The following is an 18,256-nucleotide window of genomic DNA, read 5'->3' as shown; positions in this document are numbered from 1 at the left end:
AAAGGCGCCTCACGGAGGCACAGACCGAGTGGGACAAAGACCGTCGACAATTCGGCAGGTTGCTCCAAGTGATCCGTGATAAGGCTGAGGACTTGGAAGCGCGCTCCCGCAGATCGAACATTCGCATAACGGGAGTGGCGGAATCGACTCGGACAGGCAAGATGGAGCTCTACGTGGAAAGCCTGCTGAAAACGCTTCTTGGGGAGGAGGCCTTCTCCCCAATGTTCATCGTGGAGAGGGCGCATCGTACTTTGGGCCCTCAGCCCCAACCTGGACTGCCACCCCGACCCATCATTGCCAAGCTCCTAAACTATAGGGACAGAGACACGGCCCTGCGGCTGGCTCGGGAAAAAGGACAACTACAGGTGGAAGCCATGAAAATATCACTGTACCCCGACTTCACGGCCAAAGTACAGGAGGAGCGCCGCCAGTTCATTCCGCATAAGAAACAGCTGCGCGAGCTGGGCCTAGACTATGCGATGCTGTACCCGGCCAAATTGAGGATTAACACCGGCGGGAAATCGTACTTCTTCACGGACCCTAAGGAACTACAGAAGTCACTGAAAAACTGGGCCAAAGAACGTAAGGAACACCGACAGCAGCACGGAGAGGATTCGGGGGAGGCGTCGACCCTGGAGGAACAGGACTGAGGCAGTGCACCTGGTTTTTTCTGTACTCAGTTGCAAGTGTCTTTGTTGGACAGGCTACTGTGGGTACACTGTGAGTCTCCATAGTATGAGCTGCATCCTGGACCGAACTGGAGACATTGGCTGGGAGACGGGTGGAGTCATATCGCAGCGGCTCCTACTGCCTAGTTGTTGCTGGACCAATCTACAAATGCCGGTGAGGCGTTCACTGTGTTGTACTCAGGGACGGGTTGGGGGGCGGGGGGGGGAACTGGGTGAATTCAGTGTGAGGCATTGCAACACGATGGGGCTAAGAGGGGATGCGGAACTGGAGAGAAAAGAACTTTTACACCGCTGGTGATTTTTATGCAGTTTCGGCACGCTTTGCCCCTGTGCTTTTGGTTGAGACACTCCCCAGGGAGTTGGGACTTGTATCGCCCGCTACTTTGGGGTACCTGAGTTGATGGGGAATTGTGGGGGGCTCTGTCTGGCCGGGTTGGGGGTGGTCAGCTGTGGGTGGGGCGGGGACAAGGGGGAGGGCGGTGGGGCTAAAGTTGAGGGGTTTGTTGCTGTTCGGAAATTGAAGGGCCTGTGGTTTGCTATGAGTATCTGGCGAATGGTGAGTGCGCGTGAGCGGAGTGACTGTCTGCTTGCCTTGAGCGATGATGTACTGTTTAAGGGTTCACCACCTCCCGATGGAGTTAATATGGCGCGTTGTGATTCACGATGTCTGCTGCTGTAATGTCTGAACACCCGCATGCCATACGCGCGCTGTCCCTGTTGACCTGGAACGTGCAAGGGCTAAATGACCACCGAAAGCTACGGAAGGTAATGAGCTTTCTTAATAGACACCATGTGGATGTGGCCCTGCTGCAAGAGACACACCTGCCCGTCCACAGTAAGATGTTGCAGGCTAGAGGGTTGGCAGGGAATACAGTAGCAGCGGGTTTCACCTCCCACGCCCGTGGCGTAATCACCTGGGTTAACCCCGCCTCGAGATTGAAACTGACCCCGCTATCTGTGGACACTGAGGGTATATATGTAGTGGCTAGGTGTACGGGAAGGGGGCTGGACCTGCTTTTGGTAAATGTTTATGGCCCTAACCATGATAGCCCGGAGTTCTATGCAGCACTGTCGGCCACCTGTAGGTCACACACGCACACCAAGATGCTATGGGGGGGGGACTTCAACTTTGTATTTGACCCTGACAGGGACCGTTCTGCGGGCCCTACTCGAAGACCAGTTGCGTCTGCTGTCTACATGAGAGCGGAAATGACGAAGCTGGACCAGGTGGATGTTTGGCGGGAAAAGCACCCTATGCAGGGCGGTTACACGCATTACTCAGCATATCACAACATACACACTAGGATAGACTACTGGCTCGCCTCCTCCTCGGTACTGGGCGGCATCAGCTCGTGTGCAGTTCTCCCACGCACGTTATCGGATCATTCCCCGGTCCTGATCAGTCTCTCCACCGACAGAAAGGGGATCCCGCCTTATACTTGGCGTTTCCCGCCCTATGCGCTACTAGACGACGCCTTCCGAGGGGAATTGGCGGAAGATATAGAAAGATTCTTCGCCACCAATACTAACTCCGTAGATAGCTTCTTCACTGTGTGGGAGGCCTTCAAAGTCTATATCAGGGGGATGGCCATGTCCAAACACTCCAGCGTCCTACGCTCCATTAGACGGGACCTCTCCGACCTGGAGAACAAGATGGCGGCCCTAGAGAGGGAACAGCTGGCGGACCCGGAAGGAGTGGCGGGACGAGACCTAGTGCCCATGTTGGCGGAATATCACGCGCTTGCGGATAGAGAAGTCCTCTATATGGGAAAGTATGCCACGGCTCGGGCTTATGGGGAGGGGGAGAGGCCGGGGGCCCTGCTGGCCCGTATGGCCAAGGGATCCCGTAAACCGTTAGTGGTAGATGAATTGCAGACCCCGGAGGGCAACCGGGTGGTTGAGGAAGACCAGATACTGGAGACGTTCCGACGATATTACTCGGAACTGTATCGTTCTAGGGCGGGGGGTGCGGAAACCGAGATTGACGACTATTTAGATTACATTTCGATGCCGTTCTTTAAGAACTCAGACAGGGAATTTCTACTGGCCCCCTTCCATGAGGATGAAATTCTGGATGCACTGGGTGGCATGCGGTCGGGGAGCGCCCCAGGCTCTGACGGCCTCACGGCTGGCTTTTACAAAGCTTTCAAAGACTTATTACTCCCACATCTGATTGCCCTCTTTGACACAGTTTGCGAGGAGGGAGAAATGCCGCCCTCAATGCGGGAAGCTCTGCTGGTTACGGTCCCGAAACCAGGGAAGCCCCCGGACCACTGTGGATCGTACCGTCCGCTCAGCTTGCTGAACGTGGACGCGAAGCTCTATGCAAAGGTTCTAGCCAACAGACTCGCGCTGCTGGTCCCGGACCTGGTGGCGCCGGAACAATCGGGCTTCGTACCTAGCAGGAACCTAACCTATAACATCCGCACTGTGCTGGGAACGATACAGCATGTGAAGCAGGAGAATCCCGCCTTGGCGATATTCCTAGATATGGAGAAGGCGTTCGACTCTGTCGAATGGCCGTTCATGATTAGGGTATTGCGCAAACTGGGGCTGGGAGAACCGTTTCTGCAGAGAATAGGGGCACTTTATCATCACCCTTCGGCCCGCCTGCGCCTCGGCGACAGGGTCTCGGAACCGATACACATCAGTAGAGGTACTCGACAGGGATGCCCCTTGTCCCCCCTGTTGTATGCACTGGTGGCTGAGCCACTAGCGTGTGCCATGCGGGAATACCATAGCCTGGAGGGTGTCAGCTTCCCCACATATAAGATTGGCATCTCGACTTATGCAGACGACACCTTACTGTATGTCCGGGACCCAGTAACCAATCTGTCGCCGATACTCAGGGAAGTGGTCCGCTTTGGGGCGCTGTCGGGACTCAAAGTGAACTGGGACAAGTCCATCGCTTTCCCCCTGACTCCAGTCACGCAGCCGTTTGAGATGGAGTATCCCCTACAGTGGACGGACGACTCGGTGCGATACCTGGGCATCCGTCTCCACACGGATCCTGAGATCCTGATCCGCGACAACTACGGGGTCGCGTTTACCAAACTGGTGGACGATGTGGACGCCTGGATTAAGCTCCCCCTCTCCTTGTTGGGCAGAATTGCCCTTATGAAGATGATAGTGCTTCCCCGGTTCCTCTTCCTATTTGTCAATATTCCGGTGGTATTGTCGAAATCGTTCTTTAAGCGCTTAAACCAAGTCCTAGTCAAGCTCGCCTGGGGCGGAAAGCAACCTCGTGTCAAATGGGCGACACTGATACTCCCGTGTGAAATGGGGGGACTGGGGGCGCCGGACTTGGAGCGCTACTACCGGGTGGCACAGGCGACCCATTTACATTCCTGGATCCATGGAGATGCCCGCATTCCACATCTCATACTAGAGAGGCTGTTCGCCGACCCACTCCCCCTGCCAGCCACAATTTGTCTCCCAACAGACCGAGCAATTGGGCGGATGGACTCGCTTAAGGCGACGAACCATGCATGGCACGCACTGCTGAGAGAACGGGGATGTGCCTTACTGTACTCCCCACAGATGCCGGTGGCCTGGGCCCTATGGCTAGATCCGCTCAATGAGAAGGGGGTGACAGAGGCCTTGAAAGCCCTCGGCGTGCAAACAATGGAGGACTTGTTCTTGGACGGTACGCTGAAAACCTGGGAACAACTCCCCCCTATCACCCCGGCTCCGTCGCTGCTGCAGAGGTTCCAGTATCACAGGATACGGTCGGCCTGCAGAGAAATACTGGGCCCCGCGCTACAGGAGCCAGAAGAGGTCCCTGAACTGACACACATCATCAAAACGAAAACTCCGGCTAAATTGGTCTCTATGGTTAACAGGCTTGGGCCTTCATATGAGACATTACCCACTTCGGCCCCTAGGGCGGCGTGGGAGGCGGATCTCCAAACCCCCATAGACGATGCTATGTGGCGCTATTGCTGCGCCAACACCCGTAGGGTCTCGCTTAATGGCAGACACCGCTTGGTGCACTTCAAATTTCTACAGAGAGTATACTATACCCCGGAGCGACTTCACCGCTACGGCCTACGTGGCTCCCCGGAGTGTGAGCGCTGCGGGACCGGTACCGCTGATTTCTTTCATTTAGCGTGGCTGTGCCCGGGGGTGAGTGCTTTCTGGGAGGAGGTCTTCGCGGAGTTGGAAAAGATTTTAGGGGAGCCGCTGTTGAGATCCCCATTGCTCGCGCTATTGGGCTTCTCCAAACCGCTAGCCCCTGCGTTGCGTAGATTAGTAGACGTAGCGTTGCTGTTGGCCAGAAGGGTGGTGGCAGCGTGCTGGATGCGCGGACCTCTCCCCACCAAGACGAGATGGCTCAGGGATCTCCAATACTGCTGCACTCAGACGGAATTGTACAGCGAGCTGCTGCCGCCCAAGAGCAGACCGAAGTCCTTTTGGGATCTCTACAAGGAGTACCAACAAAAGGGGGAGGTGGACGACAGTGACATGTCGGTAGCCGAGGAACATCAGGATGAGGAGTTAGAGAATGCTATGGAACTGAGGCAATTACTGCAGTGGGGGCTTTATTGTTCTTCTGGGTGGTGGTGGGTCCAGGGAGAGTGTAGGCGGTTAACGGGGAGGGTGGGTCGGGTGTGTCATGACTTAGTGGACAGGGCAAGCGGGGGATGGGTGCAGAACATACACAGTGCATACACGACATCACTCACACAGGAAGCGTCACTAAGACTCCTTCACGGTACTCAATAGCAAACGGGGAGGGCCCGGGGGGTGTTTAGGGGTAGTTTAGGTTAGTTTTTCCCTTTTCCACTTTTCCTTTCCTGCCCTTTCCTGGTTCATGAAAGACCGTACTACTATGTCTCCATTCATTGACTGTCGACTGCCTTGATGCTAAGCTGGGGGCCAACAGTGCACGATAACATTGTAATGTGTTGACTTATGCCATCAAGTTACGCCGCCGGGCCTCCGGGATGCCGGCACACAGGCTGTGTATAAGGTTCAGCGGATCTGCCCTTGGGGCTTATGTAAAGTTTTGTGCACTGTACAGCCGAACTGCAATGACAATGTATACTGACAGTTGGCGATACTCACAATAAAGGTCTTTTTTTCAAAAAAAAAAAAAAGAAGAAAACACAAGCATGTTCACGTAGGGCTGGCTAAACGAAAAGGACAAAAGCAGTTCTTTAAATAAGCAGTGGAAGGATACAAGTCAGCCGAAAGGACTGTAAAGAGGCTATGCTTCAGGGGAGGGACAAGCATTAGTAGAGGGAGACAAGCCATGTAATAAGAAGCAAGTAAATGAGAGAAACAATAAAGTCAACCAATGGTAAATAATGGGGCGTGCTGTAAGCTTACTGAACGTTCACAATTAGTCCTTTGTAGGTGAGACCTAAAAAAGATTAACAGACAAAGCTGAGACATGGTTGAGTTGGCACAGTTAGGCATAAACAGTATACTGATAGTATGGACTTTACAGAATTGCAGGTGGGTTGGAATTTCCAAAAAGAATGTTCAATGTACAGCTCAAGAAAACCACATTAGATAAATCTACATGTAATTAACGTAAATGGAAATAATGCTGGTATCCTGAAACTCTGGCATGTTTTCGGCCCTCCTGTAACTATGTTGGTCTCCCCTAGCTTTGAAGGAAGATGAGAGGCTAAGGTACAGGAGGGCAATGAATAGAGGTGGTGACACTATCCTAGAAACAGACGGAGAAGTGGAAAGAAAGTTGCAATGTGAATCAATTTTATGACAATATGGGGTTTCATCCAAGGCATAGCGTTCTCTATGCATATGTTGGTCAAGACAACCAGCCCATATGGCTGGAATAAGTAGTGATAACTTTTAGTTAGTGGTGGGTAGAACTCGCGGAGTTTCATTCTGTGAAATTCCACAGAGTTACATGAAATCTCTGCGAGATTCAGCAAAGTTGCAAGAACATGCACAAATCGGGAAGGAGCAGAAAAATCAGTACAAACTGCACCATGCGGTGAGCCAGAGGGCACTCCTTGTAGACTTCGTTTTGCTGCCACTTAAGTAGATTTTATACTCAAGCGGTAGCTTTCTCACAGCAAATGGTTGCAATCGCCTGCATTGCGAAAACTTGCTGGATGCGCTTTTAGTGTCAGAAAATCGTATTAGGAGGATGCAAATTCTCGCTTTAAAACTTACAGTTCGGCGAGCAATGCACAAGAAAAAACTCAGAACCCCGTGACCAAAACTCGCCCAACTGTGCCTGGCGGCGCGGAATTTATCAATCACCCCTGCTTACAGCTGGGATTTCGCAAACTCCCAAAGCCAGGCTCCATTTTGAGTGCATTTTGTAAGCATGTCTGCCTCCGCCTTTGGCCAACATTCAGCACATCATTATCTTTCACAGAAATCATGAAAGTGTCAGTTCATCTAAACAATGATTTTGCGAACACATAAAGCAACCCAAGTTTGCTACAGGCTCCATGATATCTTCATTTCAAGGTGTGACAGTGGTCATGTAAAATAAATATGTAGTTCGAGTAAATCTATTCTCATCATGATGGTTCGTACCAGTTACATCTCAGATTAATGGAAAAGTCCCCAAGGTAGGGGGAAATGTAAGTGATCAGCCCTATGTTGAGGAGTGGTGCAGTAGCCAGGGCAGGTGACTTCCGAGCACAGGGTTCACGGTTCTATCTTCGGCTCCGGCGGCAGCTCAGCTTAGCTCAGCACCATGTGACTCTGGGCAATAGCTCACTTAATTTCCATGACGGCCCCCAGCGCCTTGAGACCGTAAGGGTGAGTAGTAAATACGGATTTACATATATATGAACACCATTAACTGACCAATGAAGGAGAGAGGCCTTTGCCCTGGTATATACCAAGTGATCCTGCCAGACTGCCACAGCATCCATTCCTAGGCTGAAAGTCGATATAGAGAAGAGCTGAGTTGATGTGCGTTTTCCTTCTGCAGGAACACGCTCTCCTGGCTGAAGTCTGATAGTCACAGCTGCTCCGCTGTGAATAGGTATTCAGTACACCGAGTCCCAAGAAACTAGCTACTCCATGCTAGCATGGTGTAGCGCGTAGAAGAAGTCTCTCGGGTGTTAGGCTGCTAGAAGCATTCTAATCGTTTGAACTGTTGATAGTATTTTCTCTGGGAAGGACATGGCTTTTGTAGTTCGGACTGGACTGTTCCCATGGGGCACAGGGTCAGAGCTGATTTGCATATCGCCATTGTCTAACCCAGGGTGGTGTGGAGTGCAAAAAAACGATGGATTTGGGCCCAAATCTTTGGACTGGGGTGAATGTGTGACATTGATCCACATTCTGTCCATCACCTGTTTTGTTTGCAATTGCCGCCATAAGTGCGCTGGGGATGCTCAGACGTGGGTCCCAGGCACTCCACACCACTGGAGTCAAGCTAGCCGGGCTGATGAGAGGTGTTACCTCAAAACTGGTCCGGTCCTCGGATGCTTGATTCCGTTCTGGGAAGGACATGGCTTTTGAAGTTCGGACTGGACTGTTCCCATGGGGCACAGGGTCAGAGCGGATTTGCATATCGCTATTGTCTAACCCAGGGTGGTGTGGAGTGCAAAAAAACAATGGATTTGGGCCCAGATCTTTGGACTGGGGTGAATGTGTGACATTGATCCACATTCTGTCCATCACCTGTTTTGTTTACATTACATTGTAGGCAGTTCTTAGCCATCCACTCTGACACTGCCCTCATTCCTTCTGCAAAAGATTTTTTCAAAGCAGGTGTAAAGGTTTTGAAAGGGAACAGAAGTTGGGTATCGTCGGCGTATGACACCGGGGTAAACCCAAAGGACCTCACTAAGTCAGCCAGGGGGGCCACATACACATTAAATAATGTGGGGCTTAGGCATGAGCCCTGTGGCACTCCTCTGGTGAGCTCCCTAGAGATGGATTTATGGGAGCCCAACCTGACTTCTTGAGAGCGGCCTGAGAGAAAACTCTCCATCCAGGACAGAGCTACACCCCCCAGTCCCACATCCCTCAGACGACCGAGAAGCACTTCGTGAGATACCGTATCGAAGGCAGCGGATAAATCCAACAGCACCAAAATCATAGACCCCCCACCATCCAGTGTCATCCTGATGTTATTGGTCACTGCTAGGAGGGCTGATTCGGTGCTGTGGTTAGGCCTGAACCCAGATTGTGAGTGGTCCAGGCCTTCCGTTGCCTCGATATGATTTGATAGGTGGGTGTTCACGTGCTTCTCAGTCATCTTACCGATGTGCGGTAGGAGGGAGATGGGCCGAAGGTTAGAGAGATCTGTCCAGGGGGAGGCCGCTTTTTTCCTTATAGGGTTTACCACCGCAATCTTCCATTCCCTTCGGACTTGCCCTTCATTCAGTCAATGAGATGTTCATCACTGACTGGATGGAAGGCCCCAGGAGGGTGAGCAGAGGGGTGGCCATTTTTGCAGGGAGGTAGTCATTGGGAGATCCGGTTTTTATGTGGTTGATGAGGGGTGGCAGATCTGAATCACTGACTGGTGGAAAGGTAAGTAATGAGTTTTTATTCTGTGTAAGTGAGTCATTGGGGAGGAGGGTCGTGGTTCCTGCACCCCTGGAGGCTAAGATTTTGTTATAGATGAGATTAATTTTGTCCTCAAAGAACATTGAAATCTAATCACAAAGGGTTTGGGAGAATTCATCGGGGCTCTCACTGGCTGTGGGTTTTAAAAAGCTCTGTAAGAGTTTAAACAGCTCCCTTGGACAGTTACCTGCCTCTGCTAGTTGTAAGGAGAGGCTGTTTTTCCTTGCTTGCTTTATATTTTTATAGTAGATAGACTGGACCTCTTGAAAAAAATTTCTTTCCTTTTCAGTTTTTGATTTCCTCCATGCTTTTTCTAGTCGCCTGCATTTCTGTTTCTCTATTCTAAGGTCTAGAGTGTACCAGTTTTCTTGCTTGGTTGGAGGGTATTGCTTCTGGAGTTTTAGTGGGGCCAGGGTATCGATGGCTAACGTTAGTGAGTTATTAAATTTTTCTAATGCAGTGTCTGCTGAGTCTTCATCTGTAAATGTTGTAGTGTCCAGTTTTCCCGCAACTTTTCCACCGATATTTTGTGCCATTGACGGCGCAGAATTGGTGGGGTCGGTGTTCTGTGCAGGGGTTTAATCGGTCCAGACAGATGGAACTCTATCAGAAAGTGGTCTGACCAGTAGATTTCTTTGGCAGGTGAGCATCGTATTTTAGTGCAGTTGGAGAATAGAGAGTCCAGGGTGTGACCACCTGTGTGGGTAGCACCACTATTTATTGCCTTTAACCACAGGTTAGACAAGTCTGCTGTTAATGAGATAGTTTCAGGATGTGCAGGATTATCCATGTGTACATTAAAATCCCCAAGGAGGATAAAGTCCTCCTTGGCTTTAAAATGTGGGGCTAGTAGCTCCAGAAGGGATAGGGCAAAGTCCGGGTTGGGGCCTGGTGGGCGGTACACTAGTGCGCCTTTCCAGGAGATGAAACCAACCGAGTTGATCTTAAAGATCATAGTTTCCAGTTGAGGACTCGACCTTTGTTCTAAAATTGTTACCTTATGTGTGTCTTTATATATGATGGCTAAGCCACCACCAACTTTATTAGTTCGGTCAAAGTGTATAATCTTGTAGCCTGATGGGACCCCTAGTGTTATTGCTGTAACCGTGTGGGGTTTCATCCATGTTTCGGTAAAAAAACATATGTCAGGCTGCGTAGAGTAAATAAGATCCCATACCTGGAGTTGATGTTTTGGGAGAGACCAGGCGTTTAGAAGAAAGCATTTTAGTCCCTCTAGGGGTGTTATTTTTGGAGCATTTCCATTAGTGCTCTTCCTTACAGCTTGTGATTGAAAACGACATTTTAGGCACGAAAAACAGCCCTCAAGGTGTTGACAAGGTATTCGAGTGCCACAGTTTCCCGTGGGTTGCAGATCTAGGAGAAATTTGGTGGGGTATGTAATGATTCTCGCGCCTGCGGTGTCAGGGTCTGCAGTGGTTAAGCTCATAGCCCCTATGCCACGTACTGTCGCGGACGGGCGCAGACGGGCAGATCTTTGGCTGGTCTTCGGCGATGCTGCGCGCGACCGCTGCGCGCTTGTAGGGGGCGATGGCTAAATAGGCCCTCAAAAAGCATCCACTAGAGCGCTACCCGCTCAGGAAGTGCCCCCGCAGGAAGTGACTGGCACTCCCTGACCCGCCCTCCGCGCAACGGTATTGGCTACCGCGTTGGACCGGGCGGGCAGGAGTAAAGACGAGCACAGGCTTCTTGGCTTACAGTGAGTGTTCCCTCCCCCTTGTAATCAGGTTTAGGAAGGTGGTACAGATCGCGCCAATCCAGCAAGTGTGGCGATTTTGCAATGCGTGCAGATTAAGTGAGTTTTTAAAATGTGTGAGCAAATTAAAAGATCCGTTTTACAATTAGCACAATAACATCGTTTTTAAGTCAACAATGAGTATTAAAATATGCAGGCACAACTGCATACCCTTTTCTAATACTAAACATGCATTGGCAAAGCCAATAGATCTCAGCAATCCAAGAGCTATTGCCTTTGGCAATGTCAATGCAATTTATCTATTATGTGCTTCACAGTGCTACAAAGAATGCTGAATCATGCTCAATGCAAAACACCAAAGACGTGAAAATAATTCAATTGGTAAATTAGAAAAAAGGCAACTCATTACCTCTACCCACAAAAAGTAAACAGGTCATACAAGTAGAAAACACTCCAATAGTATGTACATGAAAAGCAATATTGAAGGTCAAGTAAAGTAAAATAAAAAAGGAAAATGTCTCGTGCATATTAAATACACTGTGTGTGAATGTAAATAGCAATGTAATAGACTTGTTGCTAATTAGTATGTTAACAAGTATTTATGCCTAAAAAATTCCCATTAACGGAGGGAATACCCTGATGTTATGATTTTATGGTCTCAAGTAAATGTAGATTGTCATGCCTGCACTATGAATGAGAATTAACTAAGAACGGAACAGACTTGTGTTATAAAGTTACTATCTTGGACGAACATAGCATTAAGCTGAATTGGGGGTAAGAGAAAGCATTGGCGAAACAACCCTATATGAATCGATTGCAGTGCCCCTTACTTTGAATCTTTTTGTGCCCGCCAAATGTGTTGCCTTGAGAACAGAGGAGATTCTGGCAGAACACAAAGTGGAATCTAACATGTACAGTGGCCACAGGAGAGAAAGAAAGTATACATGTGTGACACCTCATCACATCATGGAGTTGCCCTTGAACTGAAACTGAAGCTTCATGGGAACTATATTTTCTACCGGGCAAGATGCGGGAGAGAGTCTGCATATCAATGTAGTTCATTAGAAGCAGCGAGAGGCGCATACTGGCATGGAATTTAAATTTTAAATATTATAATTATTGCCTAGGAGGATGATATGATCGCCTCAGTGAAAAAAGAAAGGAACACGGCCTCCTGATGGAGCCACTATGCTGAAAAACGGAAGCACGGTGGCCATGAAGTGGTCGCCGCGTTGGTGACACCTCATCACATCATGGAGTAGCCAGAGGAACTAAAGCCTCAGGGGAACTACAGTTTCTACCGGGCAAGATGTGGGAGAGTATGTGCATATCAATGTCAATCATCATAACACCAAGAGGCGCATACACGCATGGGATTAAAATCCTAAATATTATAATTACTGCCTAGGAGGATGACATGATCCCCCTCTTACAACAAGCGGATGCAGTGCAGAAAAAAGAAGGGCGTGCAGCCTTCCAAAGCAGTGCCATGCTGAAAGATGAAGCGTGGCTGCCGTGAACTGGTTGCTGTGCTGATCAAGAGAAATGCTGCTGCTCTACTTGGCCACCATGCCAGTAACCAGAGCCTCACGCCGTGTATTAAACGGTGCCGCACTGTAGCAGGAACAAAATCACGCATTGGAGCGAGGGAAAAACAAGTGGTCATGTAAAGTCATCCAAATCCCCCCAAAAAGTAGTTCATAAAACATTTGCTAAAATGGGGCACTGGGGAGGGATAATAGTAATTTGTCAATGCTCTCGGGGAGGGCTAAAGGCAGGAAGAGAGGCATGACACATGCATGCCGTGCACAAATGGGGAGGAATATAAAAGCGGTGATGGAGCCACCAAATGGGAAGCCTATGGGCAGGCTGAAGACCACAAAGTATTTACAACATGTCTCTTTTAGAGACAGCACATGTGCTGTCTACAGCCGAGAGCTAAAAAAAAGAGTTTCAGGTTACTGATTGAGACAGATTAGCAAACAAGCATTTTGTTAAAGCAGCTTGGTGGTTTTTTTTCCTGTACATTCATGATGGGTCTACACCACCTATGCTCTTTAATACTAGCTGCCACTGCATTAGTGGTGCTCTCTCCCGTTGCAAGGGGAAATTGACTTTTAAAGATCGAATTTGTCAATTCTGTAAGTACAGTGGGCAAGATCATGCGATGCTTCTGACTCTTCTGGCGGAAGTCTGTATGGGCAATGACAATCTTGTCTGGCTGCATTTTTATTGATTGAGGATATATGTACACAGTTCTCATAAGTTTTCACAGGCTGACATCTAAATTCGGAACTACTAGATTTGTATGATTTGGCTCTTTTACTATTATTATTATTAGGAGCTTATAAAGCGCACTTATACCCAAGGGTGTAAACGCGCTGCACACTGACTCCCTGGAGTACGAGGGGTTAATCCCTAAATAACCAAGTCTTCAGCCCCTTTCTAAAAGAGAGGAGCTCCTCGGCCTTCCTAATATGCGCCGGCAGGCTGTTCCAAGCTTTCGCTGCACAATAGGAAAGGGTATTTCCTCCCCAACTGGCCTTTTTTATCCGAGGCACGGCCACTAGTCTGCTTTCAGCCGAGCGCAGCGCTCTCCCGGGGACATAACAATCGAAGCACCTATACAGAAAGTCTTGGCCACTGCCCTTCAATGCTTTGAATATCATGCACAGAGCCTTAAATTGACCTCGTCTGGATTCCGGCAGCCAGTCCAGTTGCCGTAATCCCTCTCGTACAGGGGCAAACCTTGGATTGCCTGTAAGCAGTCTGGCCGCCGCGTTTTGTACCATCTGTAGTCTCTACATGTGTTTTTTTTTCAGATTCAGGTACAGACTATAACAGTAGTCCCAACGCGACAGAATAAGGTCTGAGACTGCTAACCTGAAACCATCGGCTGGAAGAGAAAATGAAATTTTTCTCAATATCATGAGGATATGGAAGCATTTTGAAAACACTCCACTAACCTGCTCCCCAAAATCCAGTTTCTGGTCCATGATCACGCCCAAATTCTTTGCCTTGCACGTGGGGACTGGTGGCTTCCCCAGTGCATCAGGCCACATATCTGGAGTCCAGATGTTAGGATTAATCCCGAATATCATGACCTCGGTCTTCCCTGCATTCAATTTGAGGCAGTTTGAGGCCATCCAGCCCGCAATGTCTTTCAGGCAATCATGGCACCTCGCCACCATATCTACTTGCGCCCTCGTTGTATGGATAACACAATTTGTGTGTCATTTATCTATCAGTTTCTTTATGGGATAACTTCTCGGGATTCCTAAGCCCTGAGAAAGTCTAGTAAGACGAAACACGTTAGCAGTGCCTTTTGAACGGACGGATTGTTAGAAGACATAGATTGTACTTCTCTGTGTATTGCCAACTGTCAGATATGTTATCATTATGTTGACATTATAGCATAATGTATTTATTAGAGTGGCCAAATGATTGATGCTGTATGCTCACATTATGTCGTGTTTGATCATATACTTTTTGGTACTCACATTTATGCCATGTACTTCGTAAGAAATGGAAACTAACTTTTGCTATAATGTTCTGACTTGTGTAAATTAGAGTACTCCAGACAATTGCACAATGTGATATTGGGCATTGTTTTTTGGAAAGTCCCATAGTTACACTTTTTTGCAGCAGACGAGTTGTCTGGTGTAGCACCTTTCTTACGTTCTGACTGACAAAATTCTGTGGAGGGTTTGGGCAAGTTGTTACACTATTGCGGATTGTAATATCTCAAAACTGTACATTCAATTCAATGTGTTCAACCTTTGAAAAGTAAAGCATTCCATTAACAAATAGTTTTCATTCAGGAAACTCTGAACAGAATTGAAACAGAATAAGGAAGTGTCAGAAAGTAAAGAGTAACACTTACCAAAACCTAATTTACTTTCAAGAGGCTTCAGCCATGCAATCCTGTAGGCAGCCCAAGGAGCAGATTTATGGGCCTCCAGTAACAGTGTCACACTAAGTACACTTTCTGCCTTAAGCACCATGTGAGCAAGTGCAACAGATGACTCTTTCCTCAGCACCATATTAGCCTTTGTATGCAAAGCGTTGTGCTTTTGTACAACATGGGATGCAGGAGATAACAAAAATATGACCCTATCATGTCACAGCCAAACTATGCCTGTTACTATGCTTTTAAAGGCAAACTGAGAGGTGTGAGCAACACAGCTGGGGGTTGGTATTTGAAGGGAGGAAGTAGAACACGATGAAGAAGGCTAGAAACCACAAGCATGTTCACGTAGGGCTGGCTAAACGAAAAGGACAAAAGCAGTTCTTTAAATAAGCAGTGGAAGGATACAAGTCATCCGAAAGGACTGTAAAGAGGCTATGCTTCAGGGGAGAGACAAGCATTAGTAGAGGGAGACAAGCCATGTAATAAGAAGCAAGTAAATGAGAGAAACAATAAAGTCAGCCAATGGTAAACAATGGGGTGTGCTGTAAGCTTACTGAACGTTAACAATTAGTCCTTTGTAGGTGAGACCTAAAAAAGATTAACAGACAAAGCTGAAACATGGTTGAGTTGGCACAGTTAGGCACAAACAGTATACTGATAGTATGGACTTTACAGAATTGCAGGTGGGTTGGAATTTCCCAAACAAATGTTCAATGTACAGCTCAAGAAAACCACATTAGATAAATCTACATGTAATTAACGTAAATGGAAATAATGCTGGTATCCTGAAACTCTGGCATGTTTTCGGCCCTCCTGTAACTATGTTGGTCTCCCCTAGCTTTGAAGGAAGATGAGAGGCTAAGGTACAGGAGGGCAATGAATAGAGGTGGTGACACTATCCTAGAAACAGACGGAGAAGTGGAAAGAAAGTTGCAATGTGAATCAATTTTATGACAATATGGGGTTTCATCCAAGGCATAGCGTTCTCTATGCATATGTTGGTCAAGACAACCAGCCCATATGGCTGGAATAAGTAGTGATAACTTTTAGTTAGTGGTGGGCAGAACTCGCGGAGTTTCATTCTGTGAAATTCCACAGAGTTACATGAAATCTCTGCGAGATTCAGCAAAGTTGCAAGAACATGCACAAATTGGGAAGGAGCAGAAAAATCAGTACAAACTGCACCATGCAGTGAGCCAGAGGGCACTCCTTGTAGACTTCGTTTTGCTGCCACTTAAGTAGATTTTATACTCACGCGGTAGTTTTCTCACAGAGAATGGTTGCAACCGCCTGCATTGCGAAAACCTTGCTGGATGCGCTTTTAGTGTCAGAAAATCGTATTAGGAGGATGCAAATTCTCGCTTTAAAACTTACAGTTCGGCGAGCAATGCACAAGAAAAAACTCAGAACACCGTGACCAAAACTCGCCCAACTGTGACTGGCGGAGCAGAATTTATCAATCACCCCTGCTTACAGCTGGGATTTCGCAAACTCCCAAAGCCAGGCTCCATTTTGAGTGCATTTTGTAAGCATGTCTGCCTCCGCCTTTGGCCAACATTCAGCACATCATTATCTTTCACAGAAATCATGAAAGTGTCAGTTCATCTAAACAATGATTTTGCTAACACATAAAGCAACCCAAGTTTGCTGCAAGCTCCATGATATCTTCATTTCAAGGTGTGACAGTGGTCATGTAAAATAAATATGTAGTTCGAGTAAATCTATTCTCATCATGATGGTTCGTACCAGTTACATCTCAGATTAATGGAAAAGTCCCCAAGGTAGGGGGAAATGTAAGTGATCAGCCCTATGTTGAGGAGTGGTGCAGTAGCCAGGGCAGGTGACTTACGAGCACAGGGTTCACGGTTCTATCTTCGGCTCCGGCGGCAGCTCAGCTCAGCACCATGTGACTCTGGGCAATAGCTCACTTAATTTCCATGACGGCCCCCAGCGCCTTGAGACCGTAAGAGTGAGTAGTAAATACGGATTTACATATATATGAACCCCATTAACTGTCCAATGAAGGAGAGAGGCATTTGCCCTGGTATATACCAAGTGATCCTGCCAGACTGCCACAGCATCCATTCCTAGGCTGAAAGTCGATATAGAGAAGAGCTGAGTTGATGTGCGTTTTCCTTCTGCAGGAACACACTCTCCTGGCTGAAGTCTGATAGTCACAGCTGCTCCGCTGTGAATAGGTATTCAGTACACCGAGTCCCAAGAAACTAGCTACTCCATGCTAGCATGGTTTAGCGCGTAGAAGAAGTCTCTAGGGTTTTAGGCTGCTAGGAGCATTCTATTCATTTGAACTGTTCATAGTATTCTCTCTGCTTGTAGCATGCATTTGTTCTGTTTTAATTATATGCTGTGTAGTTATTATTCATGTACTAAGAAACAGGATGAGAATACTGAAATAAACACTTTTAAAGATGTATAGTGTAATTTCTCAGTTTACTGTTTCCATGTGCTATTCCAAAGAACACAATTGGGTTTGGATGACCACTGCGTGCCTCACCTAGCAAGTACGCCCAGTGAGATTGTGTGGGGCTACAATACCCTGGAGGTTTCCACTCAGGCAATGGTGCATTGAACTCAGTCAAGGCACCCATGGGTGGGAAAGCCAAACCATTTAGACCCAGGCTAGTGCCCTAGTTTAAACAAAATGGATAAAGGAGACATTTTAGCCCTTGGTATAAGGCAGAAAAAGTGGGTGACATGCTACCAAATTGAAGCAAAGATATGTTTGGCTTGGCTCAAATAGTAACAACATAACAAGAAACAGCTTTGCACTTTAATTATTATTAATTATTATTATTATTCTGAGTTTTATATAGCGCCTGGTTACCAGAAAGGCATCCCAGCGCTTACCAGGGAATGAAACTACAGAGTAATGCGGGGGTTTAGGCAGGAAACAGAAAAGTTTTTAAAAGCTTGCGGAACCGAAGCAAACTGGCTTCCGAGCGAAGTTGAAGGGGAAGAGAATTCCACAGAGTGGCTACATTTATAGAGAACCTTCTGCCACCAGTTCTTGCTTTCTTCACCCTCCCAACCTGCAAAAGATGTTGGTGATCAGACCGGAGAGAGCGGAGGGCTTTGTAGGGCTGAACCATCTTCCCCAGAATAGGTGGACCTGCCCCCTGCAGGACTTTATGGGCGATGCAAAGTGCTTTAAACTTCACCCTGTCCCTCACAGGGAGCCAATGCAGTGCCTTGAGCGCAGGGCGAGCAGATTGATATCTGGGAATGCCCGTCAAAAGCCTGGCGGCCGCATTCTGCACTTGCTGCAGTTTGTTCATGGTAGATTCTGGAGCACCCAGGAACAGCGCGTTGCTGAAATCCAGCCGCGAGATGATAAGCCCCTGGATGAGAAGTCTCCTAGTGACCGCTGGGAGCAGCGGTAGAATCTTCCGAGCCGAGCGGAGCAGG

The 18,256-nt window shown here is 48.1% G+C and overlaps 1 protein-coding gene across 1 annotated transcript in view; it reads right to left on the bottom strand.

Annotated features, from left to right (window-relative positions):
• LOC147724945 (uncharacterized) overlaps nucleotides 1–18,256 on the bottom strand; it is a 239,703-nt gene that overhangs the window by 39,964 nt on the left and 181,483 nt on the right. The window contains exon 2 of the mRNA XM_086966444.1: nucleotides 13,780–13,789. Within this exon, the coding sequence (XP_086822570.1) occupies nucleotides 13,780–13,789 (10 nt within the window). The remainder of the gene's footprint in view (nucleotides 1–13,779; nucleotides 13,790–18,256) is intronic.

This window comes from Lissotriton vulgaris, chromosome 4_1 (genome assembly GCF_964263255.1).
Source record: "Lissotriton vulgaris chromosome 4_1, aLisVul1.2, whole genome shotgun sequence".
NCBI classification, from domain to species: Eukaryota; Metazoa; Chordata; class Amphibia; order Caudata; family Salamandridae; genus Lissotriton; species Lissotriton vulgaris.
Note: the sequence above shows the minus strand (reverse complement) of the source record. Positions and strands in the feature narration are given on the sequence as shown.